General features: G+C 38.3%; 2 protein-coding genes across 2 annotated transcripts; both read left to right on the forward strand.

Annotated features, from left to right (window-relative positions):
* The first annotated feature begins 128 nt into the window (after positions 1-128).
* Positions 129-10,024, forward strand: LOC137601242 (syndecan-2-like). Its single transcript, XM_068323332.1, has 5 exons — positions 129-381; positions 5,401-5,560; positions 6,144-6,319; positions 6,674-6,977; positions 7,239-10,024. The coding sequence occupies exons 1-5, from the start codon at positions 322-324 to the stop codon at positions 7,400-7,402; spliced, it is 864 nt and encodes a 287-aa protein (XP_068179433.1). The 5' UTR covers positions 129-321; the 3' UTR covers positions 7,403-10,024.
* Positions 10,025-11,360: 1,336 nt separating this feature from the next.
* LOC137601532 (carboxypeptidase Q-like) lies at positions 11,361-22,086 on the forward strand. The gene is made up of 11 exons (XM_068323754.1): positions 11,361-11,512; positions 12,293-12,422; positions 13,462-13,671; positions 13,802-13,918; positions 13,992-14,199; positions 14,346-14,553; positions 17,527-17,638; positions 18,355-18,446; positions 19,922-20,017; positions 20,561-20,666; positions 21,695-22,086. Exons 1-11 carry the CDS (start codon positions 11,495-11,497, stop codon positions 21,853-21,855), a joined length of 1,458 nt encoding a protein of 485 aa, XP_068179855.1. The 5' UTR covers positions 11,361-11,494; the 3' UTR covers positions 21,856-22,086.
* The last annotated feature ends 1,822 nt before the right edge of the window (positions 22,087-23,908 follow it).

Genomic DNA, 23,908 nt, shown 5'->3' on the forward strand with positions numbered 1-23,908 from the left:
AAATTACAGGTTAATTACATTAGGCATCAGTCAGAGATATTTCCATAATAACTTGAACGTCACACCGTGCTGACGTCATCACGTAGCCACGCTGAACTCTTAGTCCAAACAAGTTTTCAGGCGGAGTTCTTAACGTGTGGAGGAGCCGACCATTTAAATCCGAAGGTCAGGAGAATTAGCTGCAGTCACCCGTGGAAACGTGCCGAGGAATAAAAGGAAGGACATACTTTTTAGGTTTCGACGATTAAGAATATTGACTCATTAAAAAGATATAATTCTGCCCTCCCCCCCCACAACTGCAGTTTATTTTTGGAAGTTAAGATGTGGAGTCTGCGGTTGTTGTTTATCGTCGGGCTAGCGGCTGGGTTTATCAGTGAAAAAGTAAGTTGTTTTTAATTCCGGTTTTTTTAACATATATCGAACTATTGACTTTTGAATCTTACTTGCCCCCATAATGTTAACTTTCTAACTTTCTTTTATTCCTGGAAAAAACGCTTTAGCAGTTTACTCACCTTAAGAAAAGAGTCGTTCACAAAACCCAATATTTTAGCTGCAAGTTCTTTGTTTTTCTCATTTGGGATCCCACTCGGGGGAACATTTGGAACATATTTCGTGCAGCTTATGTAGTATGTTTATCTTTTGCCCTCGTGGATTTTTATGTAAAAATGACCAACACAGCAATAGACTGCTTTTAAATGTATATATCTTGATAGATCAACATAAGTCACGCCAGCATGCGTGCTAATGGTGGTTTTGGACAGTTCTATTCACTATCTAAGCCAATTTCAGGCATCTATTTGGTATCATGTTCACATAAATCCAAAGTCTACAACTCGGGCTCAAAGTTTTGACATATTAATTTAATCCTCCAGATCTGATTTACATTTGTGATCCACACAGGGTTTTGGATTAATTAAAATTTGAAAATATCAGCTTGTTTTCCCCCCTCCTTGGCTATGTTGGCTGCAAAGCTGGAAAACACCTGGAAATGACAGGCGAGAGGAAAGTGCTTTACATTGACACAAGTACAAAAATATCCTGACTGTATGATTAACACACTGTTAAGGCCCCCATGCAATGCCAGCGATTTTCACCACCTCGCTAGAAATGCATGATGTTATTTATAATCTCTGAAGTGTACACTATTTTGTAAATGAAAGCTGAGAATGACCTGCTGTCCCATAGGACAACTTGGTAAATGCTTAATAAATATTGAAACGTTTGAAAAGATGAGGAGAATTCTGTTGAATCTATTTCTACCCTGTGAATTTTCCTCCGAAAAGAAACAAAACCTTTTTTTTTTTTTTAGCTAACATTGTGCTTGCCTCCTATTATAATGTGTATCATACTCTGTCTAAATCATGCTTTGATTCTCCTTCACGTCATCCCACTAATACACAGACTGCAGTCCAAATTGCTGGGCGTGATGGGTTAAAGTATGTATTCTTTCTCCGTGTGGCTGTAGAATTACTGGTTAGTCCATGATGTCTCTTCCATCGTAAAGATGAATGTTTTAGCAAGCTCACTCCTCATAATGCTTTGTGAGGCTATCGTGGTGTCATTTTCTTGACGGATGACTCACTGTGAGTCTCATACAAGGCTAGTTCAGACAAGCATGGAACGGCATGGAATACACTGTTTTCCAGTTCAGGCAAGAGGAAGAGGGAGACACGTGCTTTCTTTAATATTTACAAATGTTCAGCACTTTGCCAAAATAGACAGAAATAGATGGGATACACATGAGCACAACATATGATATTTGTTAAATGAAAATACAGTATAGTGGTTTGGTGTCGCCAGTTGTGAAAAGTTGATAGTGTTTACATGAAGTTTTATGTGCTCTTGGGTTATCTGTAACATAGGATGAGTCACAACATATTAATCACAGCACAGCTCACTTGAAGACAAGACTGTACACATCCTGTCATTCTGATAGGAATTGTTTGGCTGCTGTACTCTTTCTGTGATTTGGTTGTGTGCCCTTACTTTCAGTCTCAGCATGTCTTTGATGGATTTACACAAGTGGACCTGAATGAATTGTGAAACCAGGGATCTTCTTATCATAATCACATCCATGACTCTATTTATATAGCTATTTGTTCTCGGTTAATATGTATAGCTGGGCATTTGTAAATTTTCTGTTCTATTTATATTACTGTATATGCTGTATTTTATAATCTGAGTGTGTATTGTGTACTGTGTGTTGTCAGTCTGCTGTTCTGTTACGCTGCTTAATGAAAGGAATTTCCTCTTTGGGGAGGAATAAAGTAAAATTCTATTCTACATTGGTAAACCGGTAGGTATTGGTGGCTAGGGGACTCTAATGAAACAAACTCTATTAATGGTTTTGTTTTGGGGGGTTTTTCTCTCTTTTTTTGTCAGTGAGAACAGGGAAATTGGTGGGACTCCATCATGAATATTATTACATACATCTCAAAACAACATGATATTTATCCTCTGGTGGGTCAGTTGAAGAAGATACTAGGTCACTTTCAGTCTGCTCACATTTAGGAATCTGGAAAAAAAATATCCCTATTTTTCTACACAGTAAAAAATGTCCACTATCTACTACGTACTGTATACCAGTCATCTTTTTGTTTGTATATTTTATTGATCCTGTTTGGGGAAATCCCTCGGAGAAATTATTTTCTACGTTTGATTCATCCCTGAGGAACACTGTGTAGCTCTGATAGTGCCGGTGGAGCAATATGGGGTTAAATATCTTGGGACTGGGACTCCAAAAATTTACCTTCCGAAAAGTGGGCAATGCTATTACTACAGTATAGCATTTAATGACTTGTAGATCAGGTCAAACCCAGCGTTGTGTGCTTCTGCGATCTGGGTGGTTTCACAGCCTCACTCTTTGCCCTCTGCTTTCATTATCGACTTTCATCTAGTAGGAGAAATATTTTAATATAACAACTTTAAACACAACAGACACAAAATATAGAAATTTGATAAGATTTTTTTGACAGTACACTAACAGTGTAAATATTGAATTTCCGTAGTGTTTCAATCACTGTGACTGGCTGGTTTCAGTGAATAGTTTTCACTTGAATGGAGCACAGGGATGCCAGATGGTAATACTGTACAGTTTATAGTCTGTGTATATATTTGTGAGCTTTGTACATTTGTATGTTTTTCAGATGTGTGTAACCTCTGAGTGACTCAGTGTACATCTTTCAGTAAACATTATTGCATAATGTGTTGCCTGCAACAGGAATGAGCAGACAGTCATTTATTTTCCTTCTCATCTCTTAATATTGTGCGGAGAGATACTTGAGCTGAAGCTGTTAGTTAATTATGAGACAGTTAACTGAAAATCATCCACCAATAATACTACAAATGAAATTCAAGTGATATGTCAAAAAAAAAAAAACAATGAAAGAGGTGTTAATTAGATGATAAATGAAACCTAAAACATCACCTTGTATATGACATTTGTGATTGGTATCTTTCTTTGAATTTTACTAAAAAATGATTGAGACTCAAAGTAATACTATTTTTAGATGCATTTTTCCATGGTCTGTCTATATCACAACAGAATAAAGCATAATGAAAAAAGTTCAATTTTAATGATTAAACTCAAGTGAAAGATCACAGATAATGACTAACTGTGACTAAGCTCTACCTCACATTGTAGTCACATGATATGTGCTGGAGGTGGTGTGTTTGGCAATACATCAGTTCAGAATAACTCAAGGTCATAGTAGTAGCTCTTCTGGCCTTAAAAGGGAATCCAGGTCATTTTCCAGCATGTAAGACCCAGTATTCACTGAGATGCTTCATCACTAGAGGCATGAACATGGGCTGCTTTCGCTCAAAAATTAATAAATCAGCCAATCCTGCATGTTTGCAGGCATGACGATAAATATATAACAGCTTCCAGTTAAGAATTGATCATCCACATCATTGTATGTTTGCAAAGCAAATAACGAAGGCCTCGTGAACAACATGTTTGTGTCCTTGCAGCAGGTCCATTCTGTGAAAGTGTGTATGTGGTTAGTTTTGACAAATTCAGCATCTGTTTTTTTAATCCAGGGCTGAAGACGGCAAGTATGTCAGATTTCAAAATTCCCCCATCTGCTTTTGTAGTCAGCCCTGAGATGTTGCTGTGCCTTTAAAATGGATGTTAGGGGTTTTATCTTAGCCTGTGTCACTACAATGTGAACACATCTTGTTTGTCTCAGAGTGGGTTATGTCTTGTTACATCTTGGCTCAAATAAAAATATTCTATCTCAGAAGTCTGTCTTGAGGTTTGAGCTACATCAGTTCATTGATGCCAGAAATGTACACGTCTACTGGTCTATACAGAATGAAATTATGAGGTGTTTGTTAGAGACTTCAGAATAATTACACAAACACAACTCTGGTTTATTCGACTCTCACTCTATTCTGCAATCAGAGGAGATACTCTCAACAACATTTATTCCTATGGCAAGTTTTGTCACTATAGGGATCCTGATGACAAAACAGACAAATATAATATAGATATGAATCACACAAAGAAGTGATTTACTTCTTCCCTGAAGCGTGAATATTCATTCCAATGAAGTTTTATTGGTACACTTCCTCACACATCGCCTCCTAAGTCATCAACACCCGCTTTACGGGAAAAGTACAGTAGTGTCCCTGTCTCTCTCGCCCTTCTTCCCTTCTTTCCGTTTTTCTCCTTTCTCCTGCTCTCAGCACCTGTGTTAGTGGAAGCATAGTATACATACCAGACATACTTCAGACCTCAATGGGCCATATTTATCCATGTCTGCATGTGTTTCTCTGTCTTACTACCAACATCTGCTGAGCTTTTCCTATCTTTTTGATTTTCATCATTAGTCTCCTCCTTTGATTCGTGTGTTTTTTTTAATCTCCTGTTACCCCTGTTTGTCAGTATGAAAGGTAAATTTATCCACATCCTCAAAAACTGCCGAACACAATTCAATTAAATTCACACATCCACTGAAGGCATCCGGTCGTGTGCATCTGTTAATTGTTTTCTTTATTTGGTGTATTTTTGCACTGTTTTATCTTGGGCAATTTTCACATTAGTGACATTTCATTCACCTATGCGACCTGTGATATGGGCACAAACACTTTTTTTTCCAAGAATTGGGGTGTCTGATCCCTTGGACACAAAGATTTTGGTCTTCTGTGTGTTCTCTTGACTTGGAACTGGCTAGATTATTCTCTCCTCACAATCACACATCAACCTCTGCTGTCTGGCGCTCTTGCATATGTTTCTCATAGATCACTGACTGCAGTACTTATTTTCTTACTCCCAAGCTGTAGAGACGTTCATGTTTTTGATTAGTGGATAGATCTATGAATGTATGTATTTTTCTGCCTTTGCCGATTTCTCTCTTGTTTCAGTAATAAAAAACAAACTGCTTTTCTCTTTTGCAGTTCTTCGTCTCCTCCCAGTCACCTTTTCCTGCAGGAGATGACCTATACCTAGAGGAACAAACATCAGGTGACCCTATAGGTAGTGAAGATGGCAAAGATTATTTAATTCCTCCAGATGATGAAGATGGTGATGGTTCAGGCTCTGGATCTGGAGACTATGGTAAGGACATGACTTGATTTGCTTAATTTCCATTAATGGACACAGTATTACATTTCTCATTGTAGAAGATTTAGAAAATGGATTACAGATTAAAATTGGTTTCAAATCATAACTCAGTCCACTCTTGGGCATTTAGTTTTACAATAGTTTTCCAAATTGAGTGCGTGTCCTCTACGATCTGTGCATTTGGGTACACATGCTCATATTTACGGAAGCCATCACTCAGAATGTCAGATGTGTGTCCTGGGGTTATGAGGAGTTAGCAGGTGAGGTTCTATTAGAATCACTCAGATTTCAAAATTCCAAAATTTTGTATTTTCATGAGCAAAGAGAGGCTGCCCTCCTTTTAGCTTTTATAGAATTTTTAGAAACATTCTTTTCACAATTTCTTGTGAAATTAAATTTCCTCAACCCATAAGCATACAAAAACATTTAATCCTTCAGTTCATCTGAAAAAAAAAATCAAACTAAATTTGACATGATTTTCTTCAGACAGGAAGTACAAAATTCTGTCCAAAATCACTAAAACTGCAGAGCTGAAAAAGTCAGATTTTAATTTATTTTATTGATGGTTTTATCACAGATGGCACAGACTTGATAGATGAGGCAGAAATACTCTTGAAGTTCTTCAACGCCACCAAGACTGAAGTGGTTCCAAGTCAACCCCAAACAACAGCAGACTCTCCTCTCAACCCTCCTGTGACCACGTCGAAGGACATCAAGATAATTCCATTCCCTGAGGGAGACAGCAGGAATAAGGTACAGTTTTTATAAAAATCCTTCAAGGTTAAATTTTTTATTTACACTTTATTTCTTTTTTTTTTAAATTCCGGTGTTAAGGACACCATCAACTTACATTCGGACAGTGACATTAACATTCAGACATTGAAATTATGTAATATACAGTCAAGAATTACTTGTTTACTGATGTGTCTAACTGATTGAAAACCCTCACCAGAATACATCTACAGGTAATACCTGTATATTATGATTAATGGTGAGGTTAGGGGTGTAATGAAAGAGATTGCTAAAAATATTAAATTTAACATCTGCCTCACTTGACAAATTTTTAAGAACTGAGAGCTCAATGGATGTACGTATTTATTCCTCCAGGAGGCAAGTGTTGACCCAACAGCTGATTGGTTGACACAGTCTACCAGTCGCATCACCATCCCTCCAAGTGAATCTACCATAACTAAATCCACTGTGGACATCAGTGTAAACAAGGACACAGATGAGAACAGTCTGGATAGGTGGAATGTTGCACCACCCAAAAATACTGGCGATGAGGTCCCCAAGAACTTGGACGACAATGAAATTGTGGCCGTAGATGGCAGGGGCAGCAGAATTTATGAACTGGATTCTCCCAAGGATGTGACCTCAGAAAACCTGTGGGAAAGGACTGAGGTGCTGGCAGGTAAGGACAGAGTTCCACTCTGATTACTCCAAATCTGGTTTTGTGGGGTGATTTAGAGAATTTAATCGAACTGAATCCGAAAACTTAACGAAAAAGTTTTGCTTTCATTTTAGAAGCTGTAAAATTTGTAAACTATTAATAATCTGTTGAAAAAGAGTTCTATTACTGTATTAAAGTACAGTATTAATCTGTTGATGAACGCATTCTGCAGCAAGTGTGGGACACCAGAGAGATTTGACTTTCTCCTTATGTCCCCTATAGCTGTCATAGCTTGTGGCGTGGTCGGATTCCTCTGTGCTGTTTTCCTCCTTGTCCTGCTCGCCTACCGCATGAAGAAGAAGGATGAAGGCAGCTATGACCTGGGAGACACCAAGCTTTCCACAACGCAGTATCACAAAGCACCAACCAAGGAGTTCTATGCCTGAACTGACCAATAGGAGCTTCAAATGGAGTCCGTCCCCTCTCAATCCAGACTGAGAACAGGTCTATAAACACCGAAAAATTTGTTTTAAGTTTGAAGTTAAGCACCTCTTGTTTTCTCCTCATTAATTTTTGGTGTTTCCCACATTTTTGCTCTGATACTTTTTTCATAACTCCACATATTTTCAGAAGAGCTGTCATAAGAGAAGACTATTTAAACATTCCTATCATTCCATTGTGGGGTGTTACACATCCTACTTTTTAAGCAAATGATCTTCTCTAAAAAAAAGTCACTGAGGCTCAACTGAACTAGTCGAGGGAGGTGATGAAAGTACCCTTTACCATCAGATCCACATTGTTCCTATAAGCTGAAATTGGGCGACATTTGCTCTGTATTACTGTTAGTCGTTTGAACCCATATAGCAGAGCCACGGGCTGAACTGTTTTTTACAGTTTAACGGTACAAGTGGGATTAGTATTACAATAGTTCACAAAAATGTAAACTTATTTCAATTCAACTTTGCGCCAACAATTTGTTACATTTCATTGTATGCTTTCATTAGTGAACTGAAGATTTTTTTGTTGTTAGGAATTGATATGTTTTTCATATGCTGTCCAGTATTGGTGTGTTACTCTGCAGGTACATATGTTTATTTCCTCATAGATATTTGACACTTAGAGAACTGAATATAAATATGCTGTATTTTATTTTGGACAATTATAATAGCCTTTTTAATGTGCTATAATGTTGAAATTATTTATCCAACTATTTTGAAAAGATTTCATATGGTAGTAGCCTTGAATACATAAAGGTCCCTTAGTCTTGCTTCTGTCAACCTTGTTCATATCTTTAGAACTATTATTTTGTGACTTGTCACACCAAGCTTGCTGGACAGTATTTGTAAAGAACAAATGCTGATTACTATAATTCAGAAACCATAAACGTGACCAACATTTCAGATGACAGGCAAAACACATTCCTTCCTGAATGTCAACTCTATTGAGCTACAATAGCAGGTCTGAGTTTAAAAGTATAATGACAGTATTTATTGGTTCCTCACACAGTGAGCACTTGGCACAATTGCCAAGTTGAAAAAGCTCTGTCATAGATGAATCAGTAGTTGTCAGCTGAGAAAAGTTATGTTTGAGTGTAAGCATGTTGGGTTCTGACACATAATTTATTTCTCCTTATTTATCTTTACCTCAACAAGATTAAGTAGAAGTTGACATTTTTAGTAAGGAGATGGTTACAGAAATTACATCAAAGTAGCATTCCTTTTGGTAGCTCGTTATTTACTTCTATAAACCTGTATGTACACTGTATATTTTATTGAGAATATTGGAGTTAAATGTGATGTCACCAGACTTCAAAGTACATACTGCCTATTATGTGCCAAAGAAAGATGCTTTCCACATCAGCCTGTTATAGAAATAGGAGTAATGTTTTGGAGTAGTTCTATATTTTAATAAAAGATCAAATACATTTCTAAAACTATCATCACTTCAGATGAATGTTCAAGTATGCATAGGACTGCCCCTACCTAATAAGTCATTAATATTTTTTCTCTGTTGATGACTATCTCATAATATGTAATTGGTATAGACATTTTCTTAAAGGATTGAAAGGTTTTGTGTGTGGGGTTTTTTTTTTTTTTTTAATACATGTATTTTATTTCTTTGCTGCGCTGAAGCTCACTGCTCCCATCTTTGTGAGATCTGTAACCGTAGCTCGTGTGGCTATTAACAGCTGGATTCCGTTTGCAACTGTTTAAAGTCAGTGGGAGGTGAAATGAGTCGGGCTTCATTTCGTCCTATAGTGGAGATTACATTAACATTTACATGGTATAACTTCCTTTGCCATAATCGAAAATATTATTTGAGATGTTATATTTTATCTGATTTAAAATGCAAACTACCTATTCACTGGCTGGAATAAACAGGACAATCTCATCTCTAATCCACTGTTATTCACTGTTGATATAATGACAAAATACTGCCTTAAGTCAATGTATGCATTCCTTTACAGTTTCCCGGGGGTAGGTGTGGTGCCTTTGCCATTGTATTGCACAAAGTCACACCTGTAATAGTTATGGAAAAAAAACTGGGACAAGTCTGTTGTCATACCAGAAAAGACTGATGTAAACTTTTTCCCTAAAGGATTGACAGGCTAGCACCAGCTAGCATTCCAAAGGTGGCGAAACAATACTCTTTCTGCTAACATTTTAATGATATGATAATTTATGTGCATTAATTTATACTTGCTTAAACTATAATCCTGGTTATTATATCAGCACAAACTGTTTAACAGTATTTAATCATGTCAGTTTTTTGTTGAGTGTTTTATATTTATATTTTCTGTGTGTTTTTACAAGCTTTACAAATTTCAATATCACTGATGATTACGGCATAACAAGCCCTCTCTACATATATTTGTGTTAATTTTCATTTTAATCCAAGTTGAGAATGAATTGACTGAAGCCTCAATTTTGACAAACACCTACAAAAGAATCCAACCAAAGAAAAACTGGTACTGTGCTAGGAGTTAAAATGGTAAGCACTCAAGGAGTCAAGACAGAAAGGGTTAAGCTTTACGGATTTACTACCAAATAAAATTGGCTTTAATACAATTCTAAAACTGGTTGTGATTTTTTTTTGGGGGGGGTGTATCTAAGGAAATGTTGCATCTATACTCATGCATACAACAGATCTGTTAACTTAACACCATGTGTCTTCTACCACAACCTTTTTTTGACCTTAACTTTCATACTCCCCATCTATGACACAAACGGTTTACTCACTGTCTGCTGAGGCAAGAATTATGTTTCTACAAGTGTAGAACCTCAGTGCTGTCATTAAGAGTTCTATGTCAAAACAGAAAAAAAACATTCTCCCTTTTTCAAAACATCTATTTGGTTAAAACTCAGTAGATACCTTCATTTTATGACATTTTAATGTGCTTTTATTTATAAGTCAGTTGTGGGTAAAAGCACTGAGTTGTACTGTAGCTTTTGGTCCAAACAAATATTTCCTCCCAGCCTCAAAAAATATCTTCTGACAAATATGGATGCCGGAAAAAAATAACCTTAAATTGTTGACATATCTAAAAATGTCCCCAGCTAACACTTGGTAATTGGGGACATTTTAATATATGTTATCGTTTTGCAACATATTATCAGGTTCTGTAATGAAGGTGCAAGAAGAAATAAAAAAAAACCTCCCTGATTGTGAATATCATACACACAACACCAAATATAAAATGAGTAGGAAAAGAACAAGAAGCAACAAAAATAAAATATACTAAATGAAGAATTTGATTAAAGCTCCAGCATAACAGGAGAAAACTGCTTTCAATTTAAGCACAAGGAACCCGTGGAGCAATCCCCATAAAAAAGAGGAAGGGGGGCTGGGCATACAATATTTAAATATGAAGCTGGATATAATAAGTCATCTTACCCTTGCATCTTTTATCTGATGAAAAGACCAAATAAAATGGTATGGATTATTGTAAAGACTACTGACCATGTGGCAACTGACAATTAAATTTTACATTCCCAAATTAGACAAAGTATAAAGTTAAATAATGGTAATGCACTACATCAGACCATTGATTTGAGATGTAAAAAGGGATGTGAATTGGTGTAAATTTGACAAAAAGAGATATTGACACTGGTAAACAAATGCTGATCTGTCCCCAAGAAGCTGGAGGAAAGCTCTAGTTCTGGTAATGAAGGAAATCTGAAGCAGATCCAAATAACTTGGCCTCCATTTATTTGACGACGTTTCACATTTTCAGATCAGGGATTGTTCGGGGAATTTATGTCCTTGAAGAAGGCAAATTTACAAATCTTGCTATGGTTACGCGGGTTCAACCCTCCGCTCCCTCCAATTGGCTGGACATAGCAGACCCTCTCAGTGAGGGTCTACCAAATCAGCCAATCAGAAGCGCAGTAAGGCGGACCTTGGCGTCATTGATGTAGTTTGACTTCCGGGCGCACACAGATGTTTGTTTTGACTGTTTTACTTGTATAAATTAGAAATAGTACTTCCATCAAAAAAGTAATGGGACCGGAGAATCACGTAATTTAAGAACGTGTAAAATGAATTCATTGAAAATGGTAACTATTCTCCACTTGTCTCTTTTCAATCTGGACTGTCACATCAGCGATAACGACAGTCCGGATGGTTATCTAGCGATGTACAAATATTTTAGGTGTCTTCAAGGTCATATTTGTTTAGACTGCTACTTATGTAAACAGTACTGACTCCGTCATCATGGAGTGGTTTGACGGCTCATTCACTAACGTTGTCATTCTTGAAGCAAAAGCAAGTTAAAGTTATAATGTTAACATTAATTTACGTTTTCCCAGCTACGAAGTTAGTGTTACACTACTCATTGGCTGGAAGACGTTGCCTTAGATCTGCGTGTGGTTGGTTGTTATCCCAAAAGTGGTTCCATTTCTTTACAATGACATTAATGGGGGGAGAGTGGCAATGATGGCTCTAGATCAGTTTGTTACAAGGTTGGCATGGCGATATTGGCCAAGATTTGAGGACCTGAAAAATGCTGGAGCACTACACACTCTGATTGATATCAAGATTCAGGGAGACTGTTGTTGTGTTGGACCGTCCTCAGAGGATGAAGTTATGCAAGACATCTGTATGGAGTTACACATCCAAGTTTGGGGTTTTAGAAGGATTGGGTATATTGATTAGGATTTAATACATCTTAGTTGATTAATGAATCTGCTCCAGCTTAGTATTTAATACAAAACCAATGAAGTGATTCAGTTAAGTCCATATGAACCTGAAACAGTGTCAGGTCTCTGATCTGCTGGTAGTTACCAGGAAGTTTATTTCATACAGGCATCCGATTTATCTGACTGATCTCTCTGCAGATGCCTCAAAAAACTGGACTGCCCTTCATCTCTCTCATATTTCTCTCTATGCTGTATCTGCGTATCTGCAATCCTCACCCACCATTGGTCATTGATTCAATGGCTGCAGCCAACCAAACTGCAAAGAAAGGTAATGTGTGCCATTTTACATTTAGTCACAGAAGTCTAGGAATAAGTGTCAGGCAACAAATGTCTGTGGTTAAGATTTTGGAAATCAGTGACTCATTTTAATGCTAAACAAGTTAAACCCCCAAACCTTTTTCTGGTTTATCCTTTGAGTTTGTTTATTGGACAGAATATTTTTTGTAATGTCTTCACACAAAAATTCTCATAATGTGCTGCTTAGGTGTCTATTTTTTTAACTATTATTCGTACAAAATCTTGTGGCGTTTAATTTATAAAAAATATTGCTTGCAGCATATTTACTGTTCACTTCAGTCACAGATATATTTAATGATACTAAATTTCTTTAAAGATTAAATGAATTTTATTAGTCCCCAAAGGGAAATATTTTGTCCACTCTGTTAGTCTTTGTTGTTAGTCACATATACTTGTTACTCGCGGTTAAATGTGTTCCAAGAACCACACACAAATAACCAATTTTGCTTATTTAAAGGTAATGAAACATTTATGAACCCTCTCCATACTGATATTAAACCACCTTCTATCTGTATTACCTTTACCTACACTCTTACAGACTGTTTAAAGCACTTGTGTCTCACATAAGTCAGAGAACATAGCGCATTTCCAGATGATGTCAGCCCATAGAATGCACATACGGTATCACGTGACTACCAAAAATCCGTGATAAGGGGAAGTCACCCGTGTTGATGGGCGAGGGCGTACTGTACAGTATGTGTACAGGCCCATGACTGACACAAACACACACGGCCTGCAGATGAGACATACGGCAGCAGGCAGCTCCTTCATGATGCACTCCCTATGAGCAACTTATAAAGCGGATGGTGCCCTGCTCCAGGGTACCCCGGCAGTGCTCGGGAGGTGAACTTGCATCTCTCCACCACCAGTCCATACTCATTCAATTTTTTGCCTAACACAGGTCTTGATCTGGCCACCCTCCAGTCCCCAACCCAAGACTTAGTGGACTGAGCTAATTTGAGCATTTTGATGAACAGATTTTAAGTACCTCTCTGTGAACCCAATTTCAGACATAGGTGCGGAGGTGGCCGGCTATGCTGATGTGTCCAAAATGATCATTGACCTTGCTGTGTCTGGAGGAGCTCAGAACCGCTCATACAGACGATTGGCTGACTTCACTGACACCATAGGGAACCGCGTCAGTGGCTCTCACAACCTGGACATGGCTATCAAATACATGTACAATGCTATGTCACAGGATGGGTTGAATGTACATTTGGGTGAGTGCCTTGTCTGTCTTGCTAAAAACAGGACATGAAGTGTTTCTATGTGCGTTGAATTAAGTGATTTCTAATATCTTGACTATTGCTGAACGGAATAGAGCATTTGTTGTTCCTATTTTCCTCTCAGAACCAGTCAAAATCCCACACTGGGTGAGAGGAAAGGAGAGTGCAGAAATGATTGTGCCCAGGGCCAAAAACTTGGCTATACTGGGACTGGGCAGCAGTGTTGGGACACCACCTGAAGGTAAAAGTCAATACTCAAAATTGAATACCTAATGTTCAACTTTCACTTAGTCCTCATGGTCTTATTTTTCCAGGTATAAAGGCAGAGGTTTTGGTGGTTGAGTCTTTTGAGGAACTGAAGCTTCGAGCGAGCGAGGCTGTAGGCAGGATTGTAGTCTTTAACCAGCCATTTGTCAGATATGGTGAGACAGTGGCTTATCGTTCACATGGTGCTTCTGAAGCATCCAAAGTGGGAGCCGTGGCTACGCTAATTCGATCCATTACACCATTTTCTATCAACAGGTATGTATGCATTGATCTATAAGGGATATTCGGTAGAATGCAATTACTAGTTATGAGCCTGTTAGTCTGGCTATCTCAAGCTTCCCAGAATTACTGTAATGTTTTTTTTTAATCAGAAATCATGGTAGTGGTTTTTCCCTCTTAAGTCCCCATACAGGTCACCAGGACTACCAAAAAGGAGTAAAGCAGATTCCTACAGCCTGCATTGCTATAGAGGATGCTGAGCTTATGTGGCGAATGGCTCAGAGGGGGCAAACAATCATTGTCAGACTCCAAATGGAAGCAAAGAATCTGCCAGATGCTGATTCCTTCAACACGGTGGCGGAGATAAAAGGCTGGCAACACCCTGAGCAGGTGAAACCTGTACTCATCACTGCTACCTGACTTGTATATCTGATCATCTTGCCTTTTTCTAGGTCAGTCTTCCAAATACTCTGCAGGAAGAAGTTATCTGTTCACAAAGAGACTCTTTTTGTCTTACTTTTTTGCAGGGACAAAGTCAAAAAGTTCCATAAATGCTTAGATTGACTTTATATTTCATGTGTGCCACAGGCTCAAGAACATCACAGTAAATAACTAGGTTTCTATATTAATACGAAACCTTGTAAAATTGTTCAGCCATTTATATTTCAAATGCATTTGCATTTTTTCCTGTTTAAATAAAAAATCAGCTGAAATTACAGGCTTGTAGAATTGAATCATATGAGCAGTTCTCATTTCACCATTTAATCACAAGATGATCAGTAGCACTCATTTTCATGTATAAATTATGATTTGTGTGCCGTTCATGAGAAATCTCTTGATACTGTTGGACGGTGTCAAACTGCAGACTGGAAATACTTATTACATCATGCACAGTGCAAAAGGTATAAGGCAATAAAACTGTTTTTCACAGGTCAAACATTCAAAACCTGTCAAAAGTTGTGACACTAGTGACAAACTCAATGGAAAATGGCAAGATGAAATACTCCATATAGTAACCTGTACTGTTGAACATTTTATTGTGAGACTTCTTTCTTTGGAAGCCACACGCAAGATTAAACATGCAACAAGGCATTGTCACAAAGTCACATGTCTTTTGTAGATTCAAGGATGATGGCCCAGACGTGTTTAGCAGGTGGAACCTGATGAATTGTTAAGGTGCTGTAGTACAGTACAGTAATTTTAAGGGGGAGGCAGTAGAAAAATTCCATTGCGTTTTTCTGGAGGGGAGAAGGCATTGACAGCACAGTAATCATTAAGCCAAACATTGCCAATTGGTCATACACCTTGTGCAAAGTAGACATGATATGGCAGACAAAAATAGTAAATTCTTGGAAGATGAGGCACATCAGCATAAATACCTGAACAGAGTCTATGAATTGTTGCACTACTTGTGAAGGAGGGTGGCACAACCTGTGAAACAACCGCAGCATACAAAAAGATCAAATTTCATGCATCAAACATAAACCTGGATGAACTGTCATTTTGAATAACATGAAATGTTAAGCATACAGGCATTTTAAAATTCTATCATATTTTGGCACAGTCTTTTAACCGTTTGAAAATTAGTTTGCTATAATTCTCAACTCATGAGTTTGGTCATGTTTAGCTTGACTTATTTTCAGTTTTGAGTCTGAAAACACTGACGAGAACTGACCATAATGCCTTTATCGAGTTAACGGCGAACAACCACTCCTTGGTTAAACAACCAACCCTAATGTCATTTGCTGGGCAGCGTGAGGTGGTGGATGCTTAAATGAAATTAGGAAAATAAATTGTTGAGAAGGAACAGTACTTGTTTTTGTGACAAACCAACCAGGCAAAATGGTGAATGAAATGAGGGTGATTAAGCCTTAGTTTCAAGTTTGTTTTTTTCAATCAATGAATCAACTTTTATTTATAAAGCGTTTAAACACACCAGCAGACCATTCAAAGCTCTTTTCCAGACAGAAAACCCCAGCAGAATAGTTATGCTTTTTGTCTAATGGTATAAAGTGAGTTCTGGGTTTTAGGATTACCACCATATACTGCCCTTTACACCATTCTTCTTAAATCATACCTAGTTTGTAGAGATTTATGATATCTTTAAGCAAACTAATTCAACTGGTGATCTTTAGACACCAGATGTAAAAATATGCAAGATACAGATCAGGAAAATGTTACTGATAGGATCTGGTGCTATTCTGATCAAGGAACTATGTCTCAGTTTATCCTAGGAAAGGGAAATGAAACCTTGATTTATTTGGCAATGTTTTTGGTTCTCTGTACTCCAACCCCACAGCTGCAAAAAATGTGGTTGTGTACATGTGTGTACATGTTTATTATGTCAGTTTGAGGCTTGGCGAGTCCCTTCCAGTTGAGCCTTTCAGAGCCAGTCATTCTAGAATTTTTTCATCAAGCTTACACAACTTCCACAACTATCCTGATTTAAATTGTGAAGTAAATTTTGTTACACTACTGACACGTTGTATAAGACTGCCATAAACGGATAAAAAGTTCAGATTTTTTTAGATTCAACATTTTAAGAGTTCCAAATAAATATTGTGATTAGATACATGAATGCCTTTATTTTTCAACTTCGATTATCCTGAACTGTGAGGTTAATGTACTTATGAGCAAAGTTCACCTCGAACTATAACCTAGAACAAACTCTTAAAGCTTACGTAAATGATTTTGTAGAGTTGTGAGGCCTGTCCGTTCTGGTTTGGGGTGACAGGCGGATGTCACTCCTGGCTCTGGATTTACATGTGGTTGACCACGGCACAGGCAGATTAATTTCTGCCTTTAACATCATTATAGATGCTGTATTGTGAGGTGATCGTTCACTTCCCTGTTGACTTGTCACACCACCATCACACGAACGTCACAATACCAGTTACGTTGCCAGTCCGTGGTCATTTGGTTAGTAATTGAAATCTAGGCATCGTAGATATTTCTCAGTTTTGCTGTCAGGTGAAGGATGTTTCAGTCTGAACTGAATTAGAGGGTGCAGTACCACATCATAGTTAGTACGGAGTACTTTCTAAAGGTATTTCCGTAATGTGTGGCATCAGGGTCATTGTGCTGACGGGGACACTGTCCAGAAATATTCTTGTAATCTGGCATATCTGATCAAGAACTGATAGAAATCTTACTCCTTAAAATTCCTGGATTAGGCGATCACTTTGGTTTGGTTTGTTGTCACCTTCGGTTTGAACAAACTGTAGACAGAAGATATGTAGCATTATCTGTTTCCATCGTTTTATAAGCATTTGATTTGGATAAAAGGGTCAAGTTCACGAAAATACACATTGCAAATCTGGTTTATACCTTATAATGTTCATAAAAGTCTGTTCAAACTACCAGGTCGTCTTACTCAGTGGACATTTGGACAGCTGGGATGTGGGACAGGGTGCCATGGATGATGGAGGCGGAGCCATGATTTCCTGGGAGGCCCTGTCGCTCATCAAGGACTTGGGTAATATAGGCATTTATAACAAGCAAGCATGATGTATGATGCAGTACAGACATGTGTGCGTAGAAAACAAAACCTTGTTGAAATGGTGTGGATGGTTTGGACATGTCCACAGGAGAGAGAGTGAATATATTGGTAGAAGGATGCCGAGTTTTGAACTGCCAGGCAGGAGGCCTAGAGGAAGACCAAAGAGGAGGTTTATGGATGTAGTGAAAGAGGACATGAAGGTAGTTGGTGTGAGAGGAGAAGATGCAGAAGTCAGGGTTAGATGGAGGCAACTGATTCGCTGAAGGGAAAAGCAGAAAGAAGAAGAAGAAGAAACCAGGAGAAAAAAGAAACACTGACAACACAGGACAGGACATACCACAAGACATACACTACACTAACCGAACATATACTACACTAACAGACATATACTAAAGAAAAAGGAGTATAAAATTAAAAAAAAATGTGATAAGTAGCAGGAGGCCCACCTGGTGGGTAAGGTACATCAGTCTTACATTTTAAGACATTTGATTATTCCAATGTCACTATACTGTACATCATAACACCTTGGCCCCACTACACAGTAGCACAGGATAACATCCCATCTCCTTCCCCACCATTCAACAACCATTTCTGTGTCACTTTTTCTCAGTCATATAATTGACAGGAATAACTTCAGTAGCCTTTCTACATTGAATAAATGCATGGTGGAAATCCTGATGACTTGTTTCCAGGTTTGCGTCCAAGGAGAACCCTTCGAACAGTGCTGTGGACAGGTGAAGAACAGGGTGGAATTGGAGCAGCACAGTACTATGACCTACACAAGGTACTGTTATTACTGCGGTGACTGATTGTAAACTAATGGCAAAGCTACAGTAATATTGCAAGTACAAAGTAGAAGTCTAAGGGTGTTGGAGTGTGGAGTGCATGATAACCCAATTCCATGCAAGCATATTTGTGTAAAGTTGCCTGAGTGCTTTGGCTGCCTTCCAAGCCTTGACCTTTAATAAACTACTCTTGAAAGATATAAGCAAAACAGTAAATTTGTCTCCATAGCCCTGACGAGACTGTTTGCAAACTGTCTTGGTGAAATCTTTTGTTTCAAAAGACCGTCTAGAATCAAGGAGGATGAACTTAATATTTGTTTAAGTCACTGTGACCTGAGAAGGTGTCTGTAGCCATAATTCAAGAAACTCCAATTACTTAAAATGTCTCATGGATAAAATAGTGAAGTGTGATTTTTGAATCAAAGCTATCTTGGTCAACTGTTTGGTTCTTGTTATTTTGGGGAAAACGGGGGAGTGTCCTTAAATATTGTATCTTAAATTGTTTGAAATTTTGTATATTTATATTATTTATATATGAAGCATTTGTTTCGGTGGATTTTTTTAATGGTTTCAGGTGATTATTGTCACACCTTTTGACAAAGCTCACTGTGCATCCCCTGTAAAAGTCTCTAAATGCTTGTCTATGGGAAATTACCAGAATCATCATAGATTTTTATGATAGTGAATGAGGCTCCATCTTTAATTATTTACAAAAACAATCTCAAGGGCCCCTAAATTCTTAACTGTCCTTTATGTACTGCATATTTGACATCTCTCCAAAGTAGCTCCAGTATAGAGGTCAGACTGTGGTAGTCACCCATGAACTTCAAGGTTTTCTGCTGCGTCCGTCAATGGGTTTACTTGGCCTTGTGCTTTGCATCATTAGCAAGTCTAAATATGTCCCAATAGCGGCTTCTGGGTTGAGGAGGGCAGATTGTCCTCCAGTATGCCTCCTTTTGGAATTCATCAAGTTTAATGCATCACTGGAAGACTTGACACGAATTACAAACAGGCCACCGGTATGGACAGGGGACCCTTTATAGCCATGTTAACCTGTCAGCATATGTGTACTTTGCCAAATCTTCAGGGAGTATTTAACATTTAATCCATGCCATTTGGGTGATTCCACTTAACTTTTAAAAGAGCAAACACAATTGTGTGTTATATGATGATGATGACCAACCAGGAAGAAACTCTAATTTCCTAAAAAGCCAATATTACATAAGTTCTGCCAGGGTATGTAAACGTATAAGTGCAATGGTATTTTCTGTCCTCATTGATTCTTATCCAACATGAGCTGTTTTCAGCGCTTTTATTAGCTCTCATGTCAACCTTCAGTGGTTGTTTCACTGTTCCGTGGTCTTAAAATGTAATCTTCAAATGAAGATAAGTCCCTCACAATCTTCATTGTATTGAGGAGTTTTTCGTTTCCTGCTTTGTCTCCTTAGTCTCTCTGCTTCCTCTCCATACCCAGGTGAATATTTCCAACTTTGACCTTGTCATGGAATCTGATGCAGGAACTTTTGCCCCAGTGGCTCTGCAGTTTAAGGGCAGTGAGGCAGCACAGAAGGTATGATTGAAAACACTGATCATGCATTCCTTCATGCCCAAAAATCATTGTAGTACAAACTCAATCAAAATACTGGTTCTGTAATCTACTCTCTCCTGCAGATATTTCTTCCTAAATTTAAACTCGCATTATTGAATTTCCAGAAGCCAAAGTCCAGTAATGAAGACATGATTGAAATTAGTATTTTAAAAAAGTGCTTCATAAACTAAAACTAACAACAGGGACCGTTTTCCTAAACATTTTTTACTATGTGTTAAGGCTGTAGTTTACTATTAGTCTATCCTGACTATTCTAGTAGCAACAGCATGTACTGTAAGTCACTGATGCAATTTCATTTGTGAGTTGTGTCTTCTGAAAAAGTTTTGGAAACAATTTTCAGTAGCTAGCACTTCAAGGCAGACTTAAATAATGATTAAATTCATGTCAACTTCCCCCAATATGAAATCATTTTAACTTTTTGGTGTCCAAATGTTCAACTTAGAACACAGCTTAGTTATAAACAGCTTTGGGTTGGTCCTCTGAACGTGGCATCTGTATCAACAGGTAATGGAGGAGGTGGTTAAATTGTTGGCTCCCATCAACACCACCAAACTGGAGACAGGTGCAGACGGGACAGACATATCTCTGTGGATGCAGGCAGGAGTACCAGGTCAGCCGAATCAGTGTCATCAACAGTATTTAATTTTCTCCATAGGATCATTCAGTCTAGTATCTTTTGCAAACTTGTTCCGTGGATTTAGTCTGACGTGAAACTTGAAATGGGAAGTAACGTGTCCTGATTCTCTATGATGGGTTTAATGACCACACTTTGCTCTTGAAACTGCTCTGTTTGCAAAATCACATCCTCATTGACAATAAGTAACCATAAAACAGTCTAATTTTGAGAAGTGGTCAAATTTAAAGTGATTTGAAAAGCTGAAGCGAAACTCCAGTTGGTTCCAGTCTACATGCTAGGTTTTATACACCTGGCCCTTAACATCTAATGATTCTTGGTGACTTGATCAAATAGACTTCATTGCCAGTGTATGAAATATTACGATGTATCGAATACAAGGAAATTAAAGTGCTGCTCTTTTGGTGCATTTACAAAATCCAGATATACACAAGAAATTCAGCAGAAACAACTAAGAAAACCAAGCCAATAAAGTGCACATAACAAATATATAAACAACATTCAAGTCTGATGGTCCAAAAATTCTAAATACATATTTTTGTTTAAATAGAATATACTGTAAATTGCACTGTTAGCAGATCTGCTTTAACTTATGAGGAACAAAGAAAAAACATAATCAAAAAACCAAACTAAAGTTGCTCATCTCTATTTGGGATCTTTAATTTGCTCTTCACTTTTTGTTTAACTAGAGTAACTTGGTCACTTATGCTCATTCACCTATGGTGGGTGGGTGTGCATGCTCTGCCCCCACATCCAGTTTTTCTGGTAGGGCAGACATGGGTCTGGTAGACAATTTTTCTCAATTGCATTTGAGCTTCCCACCCATTGAGTATGGGGAATGGCATTAAAAAGTCATTTCTCATTTTATTAAAAAAATGGACACATTTTTTATAAGTTAAAAATCCTTCTGATTGTTCCAAATACATCAGCTAACCCCAGCAGGCCTGATGGCTCAGAGATTATACAAATGTTGAAATCTAATGATGGTTCCTCCATCCCTCAAGGTGCCAGTCTCCATGTGGCGGACAGCAGATACTTTTGGTTCCACCACACAGAAGGTGACACCATGACTGTCCAGGATCCACGAGAAATGAACCTCTGCTCAGCATTGTGGGCCACGGTTGCCTACGTTGTGGCAGATTTAGAAGATATGCTGCCCAGGTAGCCAAATGAACAGACATGATCAGTGAATCACAGCTCACAGGGTGTCTTCCAAAAACATTTGTATAAGCTGAGTGGGAATTTTTTGAATGTGCAAATACTAAAGTTGCTCTGCTATTTATTAATTGGGAAGTTGCATGATCTGGCCATTTTAAACTTACATTATGTACTGCAATAAACAATGGTGTAATTTTACAGGTCAGACCAATTATGGACATTAAAGTTTGGAGAATCACCTTTGACATATGAATCGTTTGACCCTCTATGCTAGCCCAAAGTCAAAGCATTAAAATGAGTTCAGGGCGGCAGTAGCTCAGGCTCAGTTTCACTAAGTCTTGGGCTGGTGACCAGAGGCTCGCCAGTTCAAGACCTGTATGGGCCAAAATATTTGGCTTGTGAACTGGCAGTGGGAGGTGCTAGTTCACCTCTCTAGCACTGCCAAGGTGCTCTTGAGCAAGGCATTGTCTCCTTACAAGTTGCTCATGGTGCGCCCCACATGAGAGCTGCCCAACAATACCTCCTGTACAAAAAAGAAATTCCCAATGGGGATTATTAAAGAATTGATTGATGTCAAATTATCAAGAAACTGATTTGAGCAAAAATTTCAAAACTCTTAATTAATCAAGCTGCTTTATTTTTTTTTTATTTTATATACTAGTCTGATCCCCTGATGGAAATTAAGAGAACACTTTAGTTAATACTACTTCAAATGTATGCATACATGTTAGTCTGTATAAGCCCCTGTAGCGCAAGGGGGCCTGTACACATGCAGGGGGAGGTAGAGTGGCGGGCAGCGCCTTTGTGGAGCGGCCATAATGAGTAGCTTGTAAGGGAGACGGCGCCTTGCTCAAGGGTTCCTCTGCAGTGCTCCAGAGGTGAGCTGACATCTCCCATTGTCAGCTCACACTCTGGGTGTTTTTTTGGGCGGGAGCGGGAATCAAACCGCCATTATTAGGAACATTGGACGACCCGCTCTACCACTTGCCCTGCCACAGCCGCCCAATCTTATTTTATTTTCTTATTTTAATGGAAAGTGTCCGTTTTTTTGCCGCCTACACCCTGGTAACCTGGCCTCAATTTCAGAACGTTCTGTAAGGTCACTGACTTGCTACTCTCATGTGCTCTTCTGTTGTAATCATTTGTTCTGCTGATCTGACATTCTGCAAAGTGAAGACAATCTTTCACAGGGAGCTATGGAAAAGCCAGTCGATGGCGTGTGATGGTGAAAAGTGAACAATGCAATCCTGAGGGGAAGTACAGAATATATTACGTGGGTGCTATGCAGAACAACACAACATACAAAACGCACTCAGCTGGGGTGTCTTTACCCCGTGATCTGATAAACCAGCAGTCAAAGGGGTGATGTCAGAGTGTGTCATCCAGACATTGCAGATGAAGTCATGTTGAAAATGCAGACGTCTGTTGAAACAAAGCTGAGTAATGTTAAGCCAGTTTTTATTGAATTTTTCAACTGCTGCCAGTAAGGCGGATTCAGACTGGAAAAAGACAAGTGTATTTTTAACACTCAGTCACATGCAAAGCAAACACTCCCCCTAGAAATCACATAAGACAAACATGCTCTCTGAACATCAGAGCACAAGATCCGAAGTATTTGACATGATTAATCAGAATTAAAATAAAAACAGGTTCCCTTTGACCTACATTGGAGGTTGTAAATAAAATGAACAATTTTTAGAATGATTGGACGCTGTAGGATCCAATAGAGTGACACATTTCCTGCCACCTAGAGATTGTTTGAAATTTCTTTATTTTTACATTACAGCTTTAACAAACCACCTATTGAACTCAGTTTAACACTGACATTAATTATGCTGTTTCCTTCCTAGCAAGCTGAGTATATGATAACGTTATATTTCCATTGAATAGTCTGAATTGTTTTTTAAATTAGCTATTTGGTCCACATACTTTTTTAAATAAAAATGTTCCTTTCATCTGCAAATGTCTTCCCTTGCCCTGACAACCAATCCCAGAGTCACAGGTGTTGCTATGGAGTTGATCCAGCTTTGCAGCCATGACAGCTCCTGGGAATGTTTTCT

Source organism: Antennarius striatus, chromosome 9 (genome assembly GCF_040054535.1).
Source record: "Antennarius striatus isolate MH-2024 chromosome 9, ASM4005453v1, whole genome shotgun sequence".
In the NCBI taxonomy this organism is placed as follows: Eukaryota; Metazoa; Chordata; class Actinopteri; order Lophiiformes; family Antennariidae; genus Antennarius; species Antennarius striatus.